This window comes from Anser anser (assembly GCF_964211835.1).
Source record: "Anser anser genome assembly, chromosome: 10".
Taxonomy (NCBI): Eukaryota; Metazoa; Chordata; class Aves; order Anseriformes; family Anatidae; genus Anser; species Anser anser.
The window spans coordinates 14,836,339-14,853,626 of NC_139730.1; the positions used below are offsets into that span (position 1 = coordinate 14,836,339).

Consider the following 17,288-nt stretch of genomic DNA (forward strand, 5'->3'; position numbering starts at 1 on the left):
GCTGCATCTGTAAACCACAGCACAAGAAATACCACAAACACATTTCTGGCAGCATGTTGTTGCATTAACAGATCTATTTCCATTGCCTACACATGCAATGAAAAAAACTGAAAATAAAGGTCATGCACTTTTTCAGTATTTGATCGTAACACCACAAGTGAATCCCTTTACACAGTTAAGGATTTTTCTCAAAAAGGCAGGGCTGCCATAGATGAAAGACAAAATGTTAAAACTAGGCAAATATCCAGAGTAAGCATCTGTAACAATATTTGGAACATAACATTAAAGCATAAAGAGACAGGGATGACTCCCTTTGAAGCATGTCCACACCACTTCTGCGCACATACCTTGAGGGGGCAGTGTGGCACAAAATATTGTGAAAAAGTACCAGGTCTTGCTACAGAACGGAAAGGATCTTCATTCAGCACCATCACTGGAAGAAATTACCTGAACTTCTGCTTCCATAGGATTAATGGTTCTTCCCAGTGCTGAGGAGGGAACCCTCATTTCTGAATGAGTCGTTTCTTGTGGGGAATAACGTTTACTATAGCAGTATGATTGAATTAGGCTGATACAGATTGCATTGGAGCAGAAGATTGTTTTTCTCTCAAGTCCAGATGAAGTACGTATACCTACAGAGCAGTTATGTTTCCTAAAACGCACAGAAAAGAAAGAAACTTGCCAAAGAAACTGCATACTATCAACAGGATCCATGTGGTCTGGACTGTGTAGGCACATACACATACATATATGTATATTCATGCATACATTGTACATGTACACATGTTTCTCCAGAAGGATGTTCCTTCAGACAAGCAGAACTACTGGTCAGATTCCCCAGACAGCATACACTGGAGCAATTCTACTGACTTGAACTGGGGCTAGCCTACAATCTGCGTTTATGTGTTTCTTTCAAATGACATTAAAAGGTTGCTTTCCTCTCCATTAAGCAAATGAGTCCAAGTGGGCCAAAGGGGCAGTTTGTTAATGTGCTACAACAATCAGGACAAAAAAAAAAAAAGTGTCCTTTTCCATGGTTTGTGTTTGCCCAAAGAGATGAAGCACTTTCTGAGCCTTGACAACAATGTGGTAACCCACGAGACCTGGTGTAAGAGATTTAATTTTCCCATTGCTGAACATGCCTGCAAAATCCAGTCGCTAGTGGACATTTTGGAAAGGGTACTTTGAGATGATAGAGTCCTCCAGAATGGACGCTCTTCTGCAGGAGGCAAACAGTGCCTCCAACATAATCTTGCGGCTTACAACAGTGAATGCTAAGTGTGAAAGCAAAAAGTGGGAAGCCTGTTACAACTTCATCTCTCAGATGATGGGGTTGAAATCCTTAGAATATGGCTCTAGTTCATTGTGTTCTGGGAGCTGTAGCTCCAGAAGAGAGAGTGGTAGTAGGAGGAAAAGAGAGCAGTGCAACAAACAAGCAAAGAGATGTAGTCTTTTTACCAGAATAAAAATAACTGATATTCAGATGATCTTCTAGTGCTTTGATTTCTGAGAGCTTATGTTAATTTCACATCATTTTCCAAGGACTCCAGAGGCATCCTATTGAACAAAGGCAATGCTTTACCTTTGATCCAAACTTAGCTTTGTCTGCACTGGCTTGAGCCCACTGCAAGGTATAAATAAAGGTGAATGTGATTAATCTGTGTGGTGGGTTTGAGGTGGTGTTTTTTTTTGAACAAATCAAGAAAGATGTAAAAAAAAATATGACATGAATGAACTTAATTGCTTTAAAATTCTCCACAGTGTTTCTTAACTTTTGTATAGAAAAGGGGTTATTTTCAATTCATGCCTTAAACAAATGCATGGAAGTTCTCATGCCTGGCAGCTTTCAACACCAGCTTCATTAATTGTCCTCCAGAGTCTGTTCAATAATGCAAGTCCATTCTGGTGGCATCCCGCTTCTTTGATATCACTGGCCTTCAGATTTCCTAGCTTCTACTGTAATCAGTTATGTAAATTTTATATTATATTATTTCCAAATGCAGTCTCGAAAATAATCTTATGATTCTCTACTCATCTTAAGCTATTTTTAAGATCATCAGGTTTTATTTCATCCTATCTTAATCAAAACAGAATACTTCACAGACTATACAGCTAATTTCTCTTTATCACAACTGAGCAAGGCTTACACGATAATTTTAGGCAAATGAGATAACTATGGGTATATCTGAAAAAATACACAACTCATTTTACACTGTGTGTCAGAGAAAAAAAAGCGTAGAGAAGAACTCAGAGTTCTCCCAAACATCCTTTTGAAAGAAAACCTATTTGACAGGAAAATGTGGTAGCTAGGACCAGCCGATCCATTCGATCAAGGAAGAGAAAACTGTTCAAAAGCACTTGAATAATTCCAGAACCTAAAACTCACTGGTACTGTTTTTTATGTCACATGGGGCAAAACCATAGAAGTTTCTATGCCACAATCACTAAGCGTGAAGATAACATACGCGTTTTGAATTTCACTACCAAGATTAGCTTGCTAACAGATATAAGGAAAATAGACTAAAATGAAACCACAAAATTAAAAGAAGCATTTCTCTGATGATCACGGCAGGGTTGGGAAGGGAATGGGATGGTGCAGAATGATACTACTTTAGATAAATCTCAGGAAACAATGTAAAATCTATTTGTCTGTGAAAAGAACTTCTAAAGAAAGTGTTGTAAAAGAAGTAATTTCTCAAGTCCCATCCCAAACACTTAAAAATGGTCTGATGGGAAAGACCCAGGATAAACTGGATGAACTAATATGACTTTTTTCACCTCTAACATCTGTTTTTTCCATGTAGAACATTACTACAGTAAAAGTATCATATGTCTGTGAACTGTAACTGTACACAAACCATACTACTTTTCATTCTACATTAAACAAGATTGTTGACAGTCAAAATAGTCCACAAGCTATTTTTGCTTCTCTGTTTGCTGTAAGCTACAAGGGCATTCCATCTCTCTGTTGCACAGACATGATTCTAGGTCTGTTCAAAGAATTTTGCAGCCCACTGTTGCTTGTACTGTACTGGGCATGTACTGGATTTTAGTTTTACTTTATTGTCTACAAAATGCTGTAAATATTAACACAGAAGGTACCAGTGGCTCAGAGCATTTAGATTCTGAAGCAATATGACTCAAAAGCAAAATATCCCTGGCAACACCTTGCCATTGTACACAAAGACAGTGCATACACATCACTGGTAATTGGGATGAATGAGACTTGTGTTGGTCCCCGAATGGCAGCATTTTATCTGTTTGGGATAAAATTAGACCAGGGAAATGGGAATTTTCTTGCCATGTCACTAGGAATATATTATTTTTTTATCATGTTATCAGGATCAGTTACTCACAATGTTGAACAGCAATCCGAATCATGAAAAGGAGACCATTGGTTCAGATTTCCTGTCCTCACTCTCTTTGCTTGAAATCTGCTAACTCAGGAACTGAACAAGGCTCTCCGAAATTTTTCTGCTCTAGCTGGAGCTTGAAACTGAGATGGTAAAATACAGTGGGAGGGAGATATCCAGCTTGCGCTGAAACAAGAAGCCACAGAGATCCCCTACAAGCAATATTAGATCTTTAAAAGCAGTCTCGCTCAGCAACAAACACTAAGCTGATTTTCTCAGTATAGCAAAATGTGAATATGCTGTTCAGTGCTGTAACCAAAGGGATTTTATGAACTGCTGACACTGATAGCCCTGAACTTTGAAGAACAGAGATGCAGCTAAGTTATAGAGTAGATCCAGACCTTCTTTTTACCATATTAAACAGTCTTCCTTTCCTGGGATTTTGACTTGTTTCACACTAAACAAAGTCAAGACACAATATATTTTTAATCATTTAAAATCATGGCATTTTGCAGGAGGATCAGGAAGTTACTTTGGTGATACAAATCACATTCAAGAAAACTGTTTGAAGACCTTTTAAAGAGTTTTAAATCTGCAATGCCTATTATTTCGTTCACTCAAAGCCCTATACAATTCAATATAGCTACAGCAATTATTTAAGAATAGCTGTAAGTCTGTATTACTTTGCCTCTACCTGCTAGACTCTCAAATTTACCAAGACTGATTTCTGCAGTGCCTCTGTGGTCAAGAATTTATGATGCACCATGAAAAAAGATTTGTTTGCACTCCCCCAGGAAGTGCTTGGCAACTCATCCATGCTCACATAATACAAGCATCCCCAATTCACTGTGACACTGTACCAAGTTATTGTGCATTTCTGTATGTTCTGAGATCTGTGTGTCTAAAAGAATCTAAGGTGACACATAACTGCAGTTAAACCTTTCATTAGTACGATTTCCTTTTGTTAAAAGTGTGCTTTCATAGCAGTGACCAGAATGGATGTTCCAGCCAGTAAATGAGTAAGCTTGGTAAGACTTGCTGCATTTTGTGGTCCCTCGTTGCCCCATCTCTAGTCACAAAAGGATAGTTAAACAGCATCGACATACTACATTTCAATGTCTTCACGGATTCACGTATCCCTATCAATATCGTTCCATATTTCATTTGAATGACTTCTCATAGTTCAAACATGTAAGCAACATATAACAGGCTAAAAATAGATGATTATCTATCACTACATGTTAGCATAGTGTTGTGAAGTAGCAAACAGCTAGAAAAAAAATGATTCAGGGATCTCATCACAGTGACCCTTTCATTAAATTGTTATTGTTTCAGCAGAAAATCATTTTGAACTCTCCATCGTTTCCTAAAAGTTACTGAAGTTTCAGCAATGCAAACCTTGGTTGCTGTACTGTCTCTACCCTAAGCATGGTACTTAAGGTAGGTAGAGGCTTGTATTTGGAGGATAATGGTAGGCCTGTATTTAGAGCATGAGATTTTACTGTTGTAAACATGACTATCCAAGCCCAAGAAATGATTGTGTGGTTGTGTGGTGTGTAGTGTAGTTCAAAAAAGGGGTTTTAGTTCAGGACACCCAGTTCTTCTTTGTCTTACTTAGCTCCATTTCAAGCAAGCCCAAGGGAGAATGGCGAGCTCTACATCTTTCAGGTACAGAAAGGCCAGAGCTTTGAAGTACAGAATAACCAAGACATGCTTGCCAAAGTAAGCTATTTTTCTTTTGGTGGGTAAGTGTAGCAGCTGTAGTAAATCAAAACGCTGATCTAAATAGCCACAGCATTTAGGTTCTCATAAGCATGGCAAGTAATCATCGATTGTGTTCCCAGATGGAAGGCTTAAACTTTACATCATTGCTGTCAGTATTTCTGCATGAAGGTAAAGCTCCTCATTACAGCCTTTCCGTAAGGAAACAGAGGCTAACAAGCCCAACTTCTCATTACAGCTTCTCATTTGCACAGGCTGCGTTCCTAGGATATCCACTCCTAGGATAAAAGGTTGGGATGAAGTCATTCCACCCAAGAAGACAGAAAGGGAAGAAAAAAATAAAAACAGCAGCTTCAGTTGCTGTGCTGCTGATCAATCTGACTCCAAATCTTGCCATACCCATCCCGGTCCCTTCTCCCTGAAAGCCAACGATAGTCACAACCAGATTCCTTGCCTAGGGTTGTGCCACAGGCATTTCTGCTGCCAGCAGGCTGCTATTGCATGTAGCCCTGAAATTTCAAGTAGAAGAGAAATGGTACACCACCTTGAAATGTGGGAAAATGAACAGATATGGTTGATGGCCCTGTAAAATCATTAGGAATATGAAACCACAATGTACCAATGTACAAGGACAGTAAAACTCAGGACTATCTGCAGACTTGACTTTTTCCTGCAAGTGCGTGCACTGACTGTGTTGTTTGCACATGCTGCTTATATTTTTTGCAAATGGTTCTAAGCCCAGAGACCGACAAGCATTTCAGAGTTCTAGCAGTTAGAGGTTATATTTACTTAGCTGGCTGCAAGTTTTCTGGGATTGTGAAGATGCATCACTAAGGGCTGAAATTAAGGGATGAAGTTAAAAGTGAAATTAAAAATCAATCTAATTTACCATCATCTGGAAAGACTTGTGCAGCTAATGTGGAAAAACTCTGTGGAAAAATTCTGTGGAAAAACTGACAGTGCCTGTCAGTCATTCCCATTCCCAGCAGCACCTCTGTAAGCAAAGAGTTTGCAGCAGTCCACAGTTTTGTAATAACAGAGGCTATTCAGGAATGCTTACAATCTGCAGTGCTGGGTTATGCTGGTCCTCCCATAGCAAATAAGGTACTATTTGCTATGATAATCTGTTTATCACCGTGCTTGAAATAGTGTGTTGCAGCTCTGGACACAAGATGGCTGCAGTAAGCAAGCTGGTGGGAGAACTCCAACAGCCTCATGTCTGAGGGACTGCATAAAAAAATCCCCTTGTAGGGAGGCTTCAAGCTCCAGCTGCACTGCTGGTGCACTGACTTCCCCAAGAGAGTAAGGGCCAGAAGAAGTGGAATCCTGACATTGCTGGAGGACAGTTAATACTTTTTAAAGATTATGGAACGCATTATTAAAATATAAGCAGTGTAAACTTAATTTAAAACACACCCACTTTTCATGCCCTCATGCAAAGAACTGGCCCAAACTCCTTCCACCACCCCTAACTCCCTGGCCTGTGCAGCCATTATTAAGAGATTTACATTTCTGGAAAACTGCAACACTGGCTTCTTTCACACTGGCTTTTAAGGCCCACACATGACTGGCAAAGTGTTTACCAGCAAGACAAACCAAGAAAGCTTTTTATGTCTCCAAAGCTAATAAAATACTGCTTGGAGCAGAGCCTGCTTTGAGTGTCTGCACCAGCAGAGATGACTCTGCAAGCCCAACATGAGGAGACGGCTATTTTAATCATCCTGTAGTAGCTTAAGCATAGGTTCTCCTGTTGATTTAGAACAGTCTCAACTCAGAACACTAAGCCATAAATACATTTGGAGCTGAGGCTGAGAAGAGTTAATATTCATCTTGCTAGTTTTATTTTAAAATATACCTTTAGATCTCTTGATGTGTAGCAGACGTCAGTGAGTCACTCTAGACAGCTTAAAGATATTTTGGAAAAAGCTGTAAATTGAGTTTTGGGGTTTGTTTTTCTTTCTTTTTTTTTTTTTCTCCAGTCACAAGCCAACTTGGCAAAGTTATTTGTTTTTGTTTTCTAACAGAAGGAGAACTAGAGAGTTGCTTGGAAGTTAATGAGCATATAACATCTCTCAACCACACAGACACTCCAAAAGAAATTTAAGGACTTGCAGTCCAACTCTCGCCAGCCATTTTGTGTTGGTGAAGGTAGGGAAGAGGCAACATTGGGTGTTTGCATTCACCCTGTGTGCAGCACCATCAGCTACGGTGAGCCCCTATGCTTAGAACAAAATGCACAATTGCACCAGTGGAAGGAGGCAACAGAGCAGTGAGGCCATTTTTTCCAAACCTCCCTGTTTGTATTGCTATATTAGTCTGACTGTCTGCCGTGTGGAAAGTATGCAGCATCTACAGATGTTTACTAAGGTGCAGAGACAGAAATTAAGCACAGGGAAATCAGTCATATAGTCAGAAACTGAAATCCATCATGGAGGCTCCTGGTCCCCCAGTCCAGCTCCCTCCCTTCTCCCACCCTGCTAGCACAGCAACTAGGCAAGGCCAGAACTGATGATACATATTCAAATGCCTCTGCCTTCCCTACAGCAAGACATTTGTCCAGCTCCTCTGTGTCTCACATTTAATTTGATCAGCTCTTGAACCAACACCATGACCACGTGTGGTGAATGAAGCAGACAGAGCAGAGACACTGATGGTGTGGCCAGCACCAGAAATGATCCTGCTGTCCTGAGGAGTATTTCTGGCAGAATCCAGGAGCATGAAGCCAGGAGAATGCTGTGTTCCAGCTTTAGTAGAATGCCTCACTTTGCTGTACTCTGCTTCTGCTCATGCAAACAAGTGTGAGTCTTTTTTTAACCAGACCTTTGGGCTTCCAGTGTGTGCAGACAGGACAAATATAGTGACTCATAAGTGTATACCTATTATTTAGTTGTTATATAAAGCCCACCTGAGAGGACCATGAATTCATATTTTGGGTTTGCTGGAACCTTTCACTGGAAATTGTTTCTGGTCTGTTGCCACCTTGCAGGGACCATTTCTCAACCCCCACACACAATCAAATCCTCAGCATGATTTTAGAAGAGTACAGAGAAACCCTGTTAGTCACAGCAGTGACCACAGAAGAGGGTTTGCCTTTGAGATTCTTTTATTATTTCACACAACTTTACTAGGTAACCTGTCATAATGTAGGATACCATTTGTGCTTTTCATGTGGTATCAGAGGTCACCATCCTGGCAGGTGACAAGGAACTTTGTCAGGGCCTATTTTAGACACAAATTTGTGTTACATATCATTCATATAGTCATTACTTCTTCTCCATTTCCCCATTCAATGACAGGTCCTCACTGCTCCACTCTAATAATGGGAAAAGACCTGAGTCCTTGATAAAGCAGAACCCACAACAAGCTGACAAATCAAAGATAATTAATGCCATTATCTGTATAAAATCATTAGATGAAGAGGCATACATTTAATGTATCCCCTCTATCTGCCTTGCAAACCCATTTTTTATGATTCAGAACAAAATCACAAAGAAATATTCTCCTTTTTATGCCCAAACATTACGGCTCAGTCAATACCACAATATACTATCTCAGGGGATACAGTGCTTTGAGCCTAAGACCAAAACAAGATGCCTCTGCTTTACAGAGGGCTGTGCAAATTCATGCATCTCCACTCATCAGGCTGGAAAAACAGAGGAGAGGTACAGTGGGGTGTGCTCCCTTCCCATCTGCCCCCAGCCATAAGGTAAAGATGAGTTGCATAATGTAAAAGAGTATCTCTGCATTTTTCTTTTTCTTTTCTTTCTTTCCAAAAGGGAAACTAAACGGTCATGCCCAGCCTCTCACTCCTCTGAAAATTATCATATTATTTTCCAGAAATTCTGCAAAGCATCTGGTATCCCACTGCAGCATGCTGGAGGGGGGAAAGTGAGAGCCTGGAGAATGCACTGATGCTGGCAATGGGAAGAAGGAAGGTGGGCACATGGCACCCCAGTCCTTTAGCTACTGTGATTCAACAGCTGGCATTACAATGACTAGCTCGAGCTCATTGAAGAAGTTTCTCCTTGAATTACTAGCAGAGAAGCAGGCAAGGCTGCTGTGCAGAGGGCTGACTCCCTGGCCCTGTCTTCACCGCCCAGGATCCTCAGCAGGCTGGCTGTCCTGTTAGGGATGGGCTGCAGCTGGGTTTAAGCTGACTAAAGAAAGGGACCTAGTTCTGTCCGCAGCACTCCCCATCTACACGATCTAGACCTTCAGCAATTTTCACATCTTTCTGCCTTTCAGCCAACCATATTTGGACTTTTGACTCACATACATGCCAAGATTAGACATATTTCTAACTGGTTATAGTTACAGCCACTGTAAATACAGCATTCAGTCTGTGTCTTTTAAGGGTGCTGCTTAATCTATTCTAAGCATCATAGTTTAGTGTACTGTTTAAACACAAGTTAAGTTTTCCCAACAGCTGGGACCTGAGACCAAGCTACTTAGCAGTGATGTTTTACTGTAATAGGATGAATTCAACCCAGCAATTCATGAGAAATGAATCCTTCTGAAAATGTACTCTGAACAAACCAATATATGCACTCAGAGGGAGTTTTAGTACCGTGCTTGACATGATCTTACATGCTCTTTTAAATCTGTTTGAGACCTGACTTCAGGGAAGACAGGCTCTAAATCTGAACCCATAGAAGTACATTTTTGAATTATGGCATTCCAGTCAGTTGTCCTGTTCTGTGGTGAAACACCTAAGACTCAGCAAGTTTGGAAGCTCCCATTTTCTTCAAGAAACATTTTGCATGACTTCTCAATCCAGTGTGTTTTCAGGTGAGGAAATGGCAAGTCTTAGATTGTGGATGAAGATCTCAACTTATGAGGAGATTTAACTTCATTAAAGAAAAATGTAGCCACACGATAAAAAAGTGCAATAAAAAAAACAACATATAGTGAAATCCTGCAATTTGAGAGAACAGTTTGCTAAAGTTGAGATCCAAAGCTGGGCAGTAAAGGACTCTGCTGTGGTTCACCAAGAGGATACATTTCTACAGCCTTTCCTCTCTAGTGGACTGCACTTTTTTGCCAGTTAGGAGCTTTCAGACTGGTCTTCTGTTTGAAATTCAAGTTGCTGCCAATCCAAGAGCCCTATTCTGTCCTGCTAGCAAGGTTAGATCCTGTTCAACCAATTGCTCAGTGTGTGTGGTTCCACAGTGGGTACCACAAGGAGCCTGAACAGTATTTGCTGTGCTGGAGGACTATTGACATGAAGAAGATTGAAAAATAGGTAGATATGAGAAGTGGTTAATTGCTGCCCTGACAGCTGTGACCTGAATGGACTGCCATACAAACAGAAACTTGAAGAGTTTCGTATTGTTTAGAAATCAAAACGAAGGATAGAGCTGTACTCTTACATCTTCAGAGAGGCTAATATGGGAAGCCTGATTGAAAGAGAAACACAGCCAAGCAGCTAATGGGACATACTGCAGCTGAGGAGATGGACATAACACAAAGTCAAGAATCACATGCAAAGCAGCAAAAAGTGACCTCATATAAAACCTGGAACTTTTTTCTCAGTTGTGCAAACATCAGGATGCCACTGTGTATGCAAGAAAAAGCCTGGGATAAAAGTTATGTTAAAAGAAATCTTCTCTGATGTGTAGCTTTTGTTGCAGAGCAAGACAATGGTAATAGCCTTGTTCTGAGCACAGCTTATGAAAATGGAAATCAACATAAGCAATTTGTGGTAAGCACAGTATCGTATACTGCCCAGTAGTTTCTACTCCAGGCCACAAGCTGAAGAACTGACTAGCCTCCATTCTCACATATTATGCCTACACACCTATATAAAGCTTGATGCAGTAATACCCTCCTCTCAGCCAAGTTTGCCCAGTTTGCAGCTTTTCTTACACTGGAACAATCCCCCTTCGGCCAGTTTTGCCAGATCACAGTACAACCCTAAGACATTACATCCCAGCAAGCCAAATCCCCACTTCAGGCCTACAATAAGCTGTGTATCTATTCCCTCTGATCTGAGGAAAGAAACCTAAAAGGGAACATTCTAATCCCCTAGTTGGCCAGCAATTTGTTATTCATACAGCACAGAGTAATAATAATCAGAGGAAAAAATGGACAGTACAAATGACCTCACTGTAAAATGCAAGGGTGTATAGAATGGCAAGAACCTAAGTATGTTTTTAATACTTCTCTTGTGCAGTGAATTCCAGAAGTAAATTAAGATTTAATACCTTCCAGCAGGCTCCACTTCATGGACTATGTCCTTCGAAATACAAAATCATCCATTGCTACTGAGCTAGACAGTCTCAGTAATTTATCTTTATTCCTACACAAGCTCATGTTTGCATGCCCCATCAAATTGTTGCTGATGTTTGCATGCCTCATCGAATTCACCTTTATGTCTAGTTAACATAATGAAAACTAAGTGAGTGGTTAACACCCAGGAAAGATGTCAGACTGCCCTGGAAACTGGAATAAACAGAGAGAGCAACCTGGCAGGCATCGCTTGTGATCATGTTGCCTGAATCCTCCTGGAGTGGGAAAGATCATGCTGAAAGGAATCTAGGAGAGAAACTGTCAGCAAAAGGGAGATTAATCTTGCCTGCAGCAATTTGAAGAATTCATCAAAGCAATATATCTGTTATACATACGTGTGACATTTTCCCTTACTTGGCTTTTGGTTCATCTTGCTTTCCCCCTCCTGTCACTCCCTGTTACTTTTCTGCCTTGCCTTTTAACTACTTTGTCAGCTATTCCATAGTAGGTCCTGGACCATCACCATCACCTGCACTTGGGGAGGAAAATGAACCAAGACAATCATGAGCAAATGTTCTGGTTTGCAGGAATATCCTCTCAGACTGTTTAAGTGTTCACACAAGTCAGTTCTGTAGTGTGTCAGAGCCCCAGGGAAGAACCCTGTGCCTGCTTAGCATTTTTTTCCTCCTGAACGAGGTGACCAAAGATACTGTTTAATGCCTGTTACTGCTTCACTGATGTAAACTCCTGCCCATTAGGAACTGTGCAGAAGCCACCTTGTATTCTGCCAAGGCATCAGAGCAGCAACAGCTTAATTTCACATGTCCATATCTAAGTTAAACCTAGCAACCTAGGGGTGAAAGATTTCATCAATGACTGTGCCAGTCAATGCCCTAACACAACCTAAGAGGTTAAGTTTAGTGAAGTGAATAAATCAGAATAATAGTTTGAAAAGAAAAACGGCTGGGGGAAATTGATCTGAGTTTGTGCAAGTGGCTACCCACAGTGTTGCTTGACATTCTCATGCACAAAATCCTGGAGTGTTGCCCTGCTTCATCTGACAGTTCACAGCACATTTAGCAGATACTTCAATAAAAGCAAGAAACCTTGACCTTGACTTCACTAGGCTAGTCTGCCATAGCAGACATTTATTCCATAAGGACTAATATTTTTGGGAGGGCTGAAGGAAAACAACTAACATATAGAGAATTTTAGAGAGGTACGATATTATTCAGAGGGTTGGGCATTGGATTTATGAATTCCTGCCTTAACTCTGTGGCTTGTAGTAACCAGTGTCTTGATCAGTGTCTTTGTTTTGTGCATCATCCACAATATGAAGGATTTTTAGAAGATTAGTTCTTACCTTCAAGGCTTGCTGATGTAATGAAAATGAAACCACAGCTGAAAAAAATCTACCTTTACTCACTGTGCCTCAGGATACACATTCAGTGCCTTTGCCAAGAAAAAGAAGGTTATCTTGTGTCCCCTCAGTTTATCTGGTAAGGCAAGGTTCACTTCAAAGCTTGATCTCTGCCAATCAGGAATTACTCTGTATTTATATTTAATAGTTAGCTACCTAGTAACAATTTTAGCTTTTAATATCTGTATACATCCTTTCCAAAACAATTAAATGGACACGTCCATCACCTCTGAGTTGTTTGTCTTATTACATATTTATTATCTATTCTTACTCTGAGACACCCAAAATATTATTAATGAGTTGTTTTTTTTAAGGCTCCCTCTCACGTACAAGTTTTCTGGGATCTCTTTGTCCTCAACTAGTGATTCCTAAGGTATGAGTGCTAGCTGCACAGCCAAGAAGACTAAATACTCAATTCCAGAGACCCCATTGCAACTACCCCCAAATTCCACTTCCCAAATGCCTTTAGAAGAGTCGTCTGATGCCAGTAAGACCAAAGGTTTGGAACACAGCAACACATCTGCTGGTTTTGCAGGATGGAAAACAGATGCAAAACTCAAAATGAATTTCTGGAACTTTTCTGGAACTTTTCTGGAACTTCCACTAAAATTCCTTTTTGTTCCCACTGGAATGTTTTTAGGCTTCATTTTTAAGAGTGACAATGAAACGCATAGAGATATGTGCATGCCTGTGCAACGCTGGGCCATAGGATTCAAGCCATAAAAGTCCAACAGTGGAAACTAAGGCACTTAAACTTAAAAGGTAGAAAACAGGCCTATGATTTAATCTGAGTAAACTATGGCTTTCCAAGAGAGCTTATTCCACAGCTGTCCTGTGTCTCCAGCTCCTTCCTTTCTAGCTGGTTGTGCCCCACCAACCAAGACCAGAATTCAGTTCCGGAAGACTAGAGGTACCATGATTCCAGGGCTTTGGAATCATTCCGCTCATCAATTTACGTGTTGACACTGCCTGAAGAATATCTGGAAACCCACGTTCCCAGTCTGATTTCCTGCTAAAACTGATGACTCTTCAGTTGATTCCTGCATAACTGGAATGACATGACCTTTTCCCATGCTGGAAGGCACTTTAGGAGTTAATTTGCAAAAAAAAAAAAAAACCCTTAAGATATAATATGTTATTTATAGTAATGACTTTACAATATTTATTCCATGGGAAAACCACAATTTTAGACAGTGAAGATAAGAAAAAATAAATTAAATTTTGTCTAAATATGTGTTGGATGATGCTATCAAAGATATGCCAGCAAGGCCAAAGCAATTGCCTTCATTTCTTTTTCCAAAATTCTCAAGTCCATCATTATGAAATGTGTCTGTTTGCCAATAGCACAGTTTGGCTTAATAAACAAATTAAGTAGTTCACGTCAGAAATATGGCTATTCCTGGTGGCCTCAAATCTCAACAAACAACAAAAAGAGTAAATGTTCTAACTAAATCAGTATTTTGCTAACCCAATTTTACTCAGGAAGATGAACTGCCGTGAGATCACTTCATACACTGTATTTTCACCAAGGCATATGAAAAATGTAGCTCTTGAACGAACATAATAGGGGGCTGACTTGGTTGTGGCTTACATTGCCACGTCACAGACTGGCAGGGCTCATGAGAAGGTGTAGATCCAAAGCTACAACTTCTCATGAGCCTCACCAATCTGTGACAGCCCTGCTCTGTCTCCACCTTGGAATGATGCTGAGATGAAAGCCAACTGCTAGCAACCTAAAATTTCATAAAGATAGAATCAAATGGCAAGCCCTGTGTGGTTTGCATAGAATACAAGCAGGAAACTCTGTCAACTGTTTCAGGGATGTGTTGGAGTTTGTTTGTTTGCTTGTTTGGGGGGGGGGGGGGGGGCTTGTATTTTGCAAGCAAAACATTTTCTACCCAGCTAGCCTCAAAAGCATGAGCACTGCCCAGAATTCCTCCTGATGATGTCAAGCCAAATTACAGCAGAAACTGGGCCAGGAGAGGTGTAGAATGTAGAGATGTAAAAAAAAAAGAGCTGAGGGAAAAGGTAAGATTCAGAGCATACTTCAGCGTAGCGGACTTTTCAAGAACATGGGCAGAAAATAGGAAGAAGGGGATGTATGTCTGGCAGATAGCTCAGTCCACACCCTACTACACAAGAGAGTCATTTTGCAGAGGACATCATCTTCAGCTGTTACTGATACCAGCCTTAGCAGCTCGTCGAACAGGTTGCCAGTTATGTTAAGGCTGGTGACAAAACAATTTCTTCTACAGAAACCTCAACAGACTCAGCATGCTCCTCTATACAAACACGGTAGACAGATTACATCCCTCTCTTTTGGGCAATGGCAATTAAAAAGCTGTGTTAAAAACATTTTTACTATAGCTCACACCCTCTCCCTCTAGATTACATCTGGCTGAAACAGAGCAGGCAGAATCAGCTATTACAATCTAGATTTACAAAATACTAAGAGTAAGTATGAGAGAGGACCCGTACTCAAAGACAGCTACTATCTAGAAGAGCACAAGCCATTCATCATTTGCTGCTGCAGTCTGCAGCCTGCCTCTGCATGGCTGGGTTGGGTAGGGCTACAGATAAATAGCCCCAATATGCCAGAATCATGCTCTTCAACAGGTACCTACCTAGGATCTAGATAGAATTGAGCCATGCTCCAGGCAGCTTTCCTTTCCCTGTATCAGCCTCATGAATGATGGTAGGAAAAAATGAGTAAGTCTAAGAATACTAAGCATTTAAACAGCAGTTGATAAATCAAAATGCTGAAAATTGAGTTTGACCAATCAAAACTAATACATGCTGTATGGTTGCTACTAGGACATTGTAAGTAGTTAATAACAGTTATAAATAATAATGTATTTAACTGAAACTAGTGAGTCTCTCCAATCCCTTCTTCTCCTCCTCAGCTATCCATGGTGCATTCAGTTTAAGAGGTTATTCCTCAATCACCTTCAGAAGAGGACATCACCTATACCCTGTTCTCCTCTCTACACCTCTCCATATATGTCCTGAACATAACATCAGCCTCTGGGGTTGTTTCTTCCTGAATTTTCATTTCTCCCTGTTTCATGTGCTCTCTCAGTTCCAAGAGCTTTCAGCTTAAAAAAAAAAAAAAATCCCTTCCTGACAAGCTGAATGTTTTCTCCTGGGAAGTGTCCATGGTCCATCTGAGGTATTAACAGTCCCCCACACAGCCTCACCTCTCTTTCCCTCCATTAGCTTCCCCTCCTTCGAGTTCTCACAGTGGCCCTTTATGCTAAAATCACACCGATCCAAAAATGGGAGTTGAGGGAGCCACTCTGAAATAGGCTAAAAAAACTCTACTGTGGTCTGGTCCCTAAAAGCAAAGGACATGTCTTGTAAGCATTTGTGTCTCTGCTAAATAACTTCTGCAGTTCCACATTTAAATTTCCTTTCTAAGTGCTGGAGTCTGTCCTCTCAGAAGTTCAGTAAAATTGGGGTAATCAAGGATGTGATCAGTTTTCTGAGGGTGCTGTGACCTAGAGGCAGGTCTGATTACATCATTTGTTTTGGGATGAGGCTGAGGAGCTTTATAAAAAGGAGACCTAAAAGGAGGGAGAGAGAGAAGGAAAAAGAAGGGCATTAAGTCACTAGCAGAAGCTTTTTATATGTGCTTTCTGCAGTTTACCAGATATTTACAAGGGATTCTCTTCAGAGTACAGAGAAATCTGTGAACTGTTGGAATATTATAAGTCTTTCCTTGAGATGTCAGCCAAGAGCTTCAGTAGAGTCGTACTCACTACGGTGCTTATTCTCTTCCTGAAGATACAACTCTCAGTACCAGCGCCGTTGAATGGTAAAGTCTTTTGGCTTTCTATTTTATTGTCACTCTTAACTTTGGGCAGCTAAAGTATGCAGAAAATTAAGGCTTTAAAAATTATTATTTCAGTAGCATGCTCAAACTTGTATATTGTTGCACTCTGCAGTTTGGAGTTAGTATCCTTATTTTATATATCAGAATACCTATTCTGAGAAATTAAAGAAAAAAGAAATCTGTCTTCTGATTTAGTCTGTGTTACAGATTTATCAAGTGCTCAGTATGCCTTGCATTGTGATCTTTCTTTTTCTCATAAAATGAAGGCTGGCCTTTCCCTGAGTTAGTGGAAGCATGGCATCTTTCGCTCTGCCTCATTTATTTTTAAACCAGACAAAAAGAATGCAATCCCTATGAAGTGCCCCATTTCTCACATACTAGACCTCATTGTCTTATATTTAAACAAACCAGGAGGTCAGCGCTCCTCGCTCTCTTTTTAGGAGTTAATTTTCATCCATTCAAGCTGATTATAATCCCCCTAGTGTAATTATAGGATATGAGGGAGAATCATAATATAGGGCTGTGTGAGAGGACTTACTCAGCACGTATATTCATGAAAGGAAAATCCTGAAGGCTCAAATGTAATCCAGAGCAGTCAAGATTTTACAGAGCTCTGCATTTTGCCAGGTTTTCAGCATGAGCTACTCAGAGGGGGGGAATTTCAAACTTTTCAGGTCGGCTTGTTATTTCAGGCATATTTCCTCTGAAAAAAATGCTATATTCTTTAGCAGAA

The 17,288-nt window shown here is 40.4% G+C and overlaps 2 protein-coding genes across 14 annotated transcripts in view; one reads left to right on the forward strand and one right to left on the reverse strand.

The window, feature by feature from the left end:
* The window catches only part of USP3 (ubiquitin specific peptidase 3), a 97,463-nt gene that overhangs the window by 44,037 nt on the left and 36,138 nt on the right, over positions 1-17,288 (reverse strand). The gene's annotated exons all lie outside the window — the stretch shown is intronic.
* The window catches only part of CA12 (carbonic anhydrase 12), a 40,287-nt gene continuing 24,634 nt past the window's right edge, over positions 1,636-17,288 (forward strand). For 4 of the 5 annotated variants that reach the window (XR_014588796.1, XM_083850906.1, XM_083850905.1 and 1 more), the window contains exon 1: positions 1,636-16,537. Coding sequence is in view for 4 of the 5 variants with exons in the window: in XM_083850906.1 (XP_083707032.1) it covers positions 16,447-16,537 (91 nt within the window). In the remaining variant the exon portion in view is untranslated. Of the gene's footprint in view, positions 16,551-17,288 lie in introns of all 5 variants that reach the window. The other variant, XM_083850907.1, reaches the window with a different exon arrangement.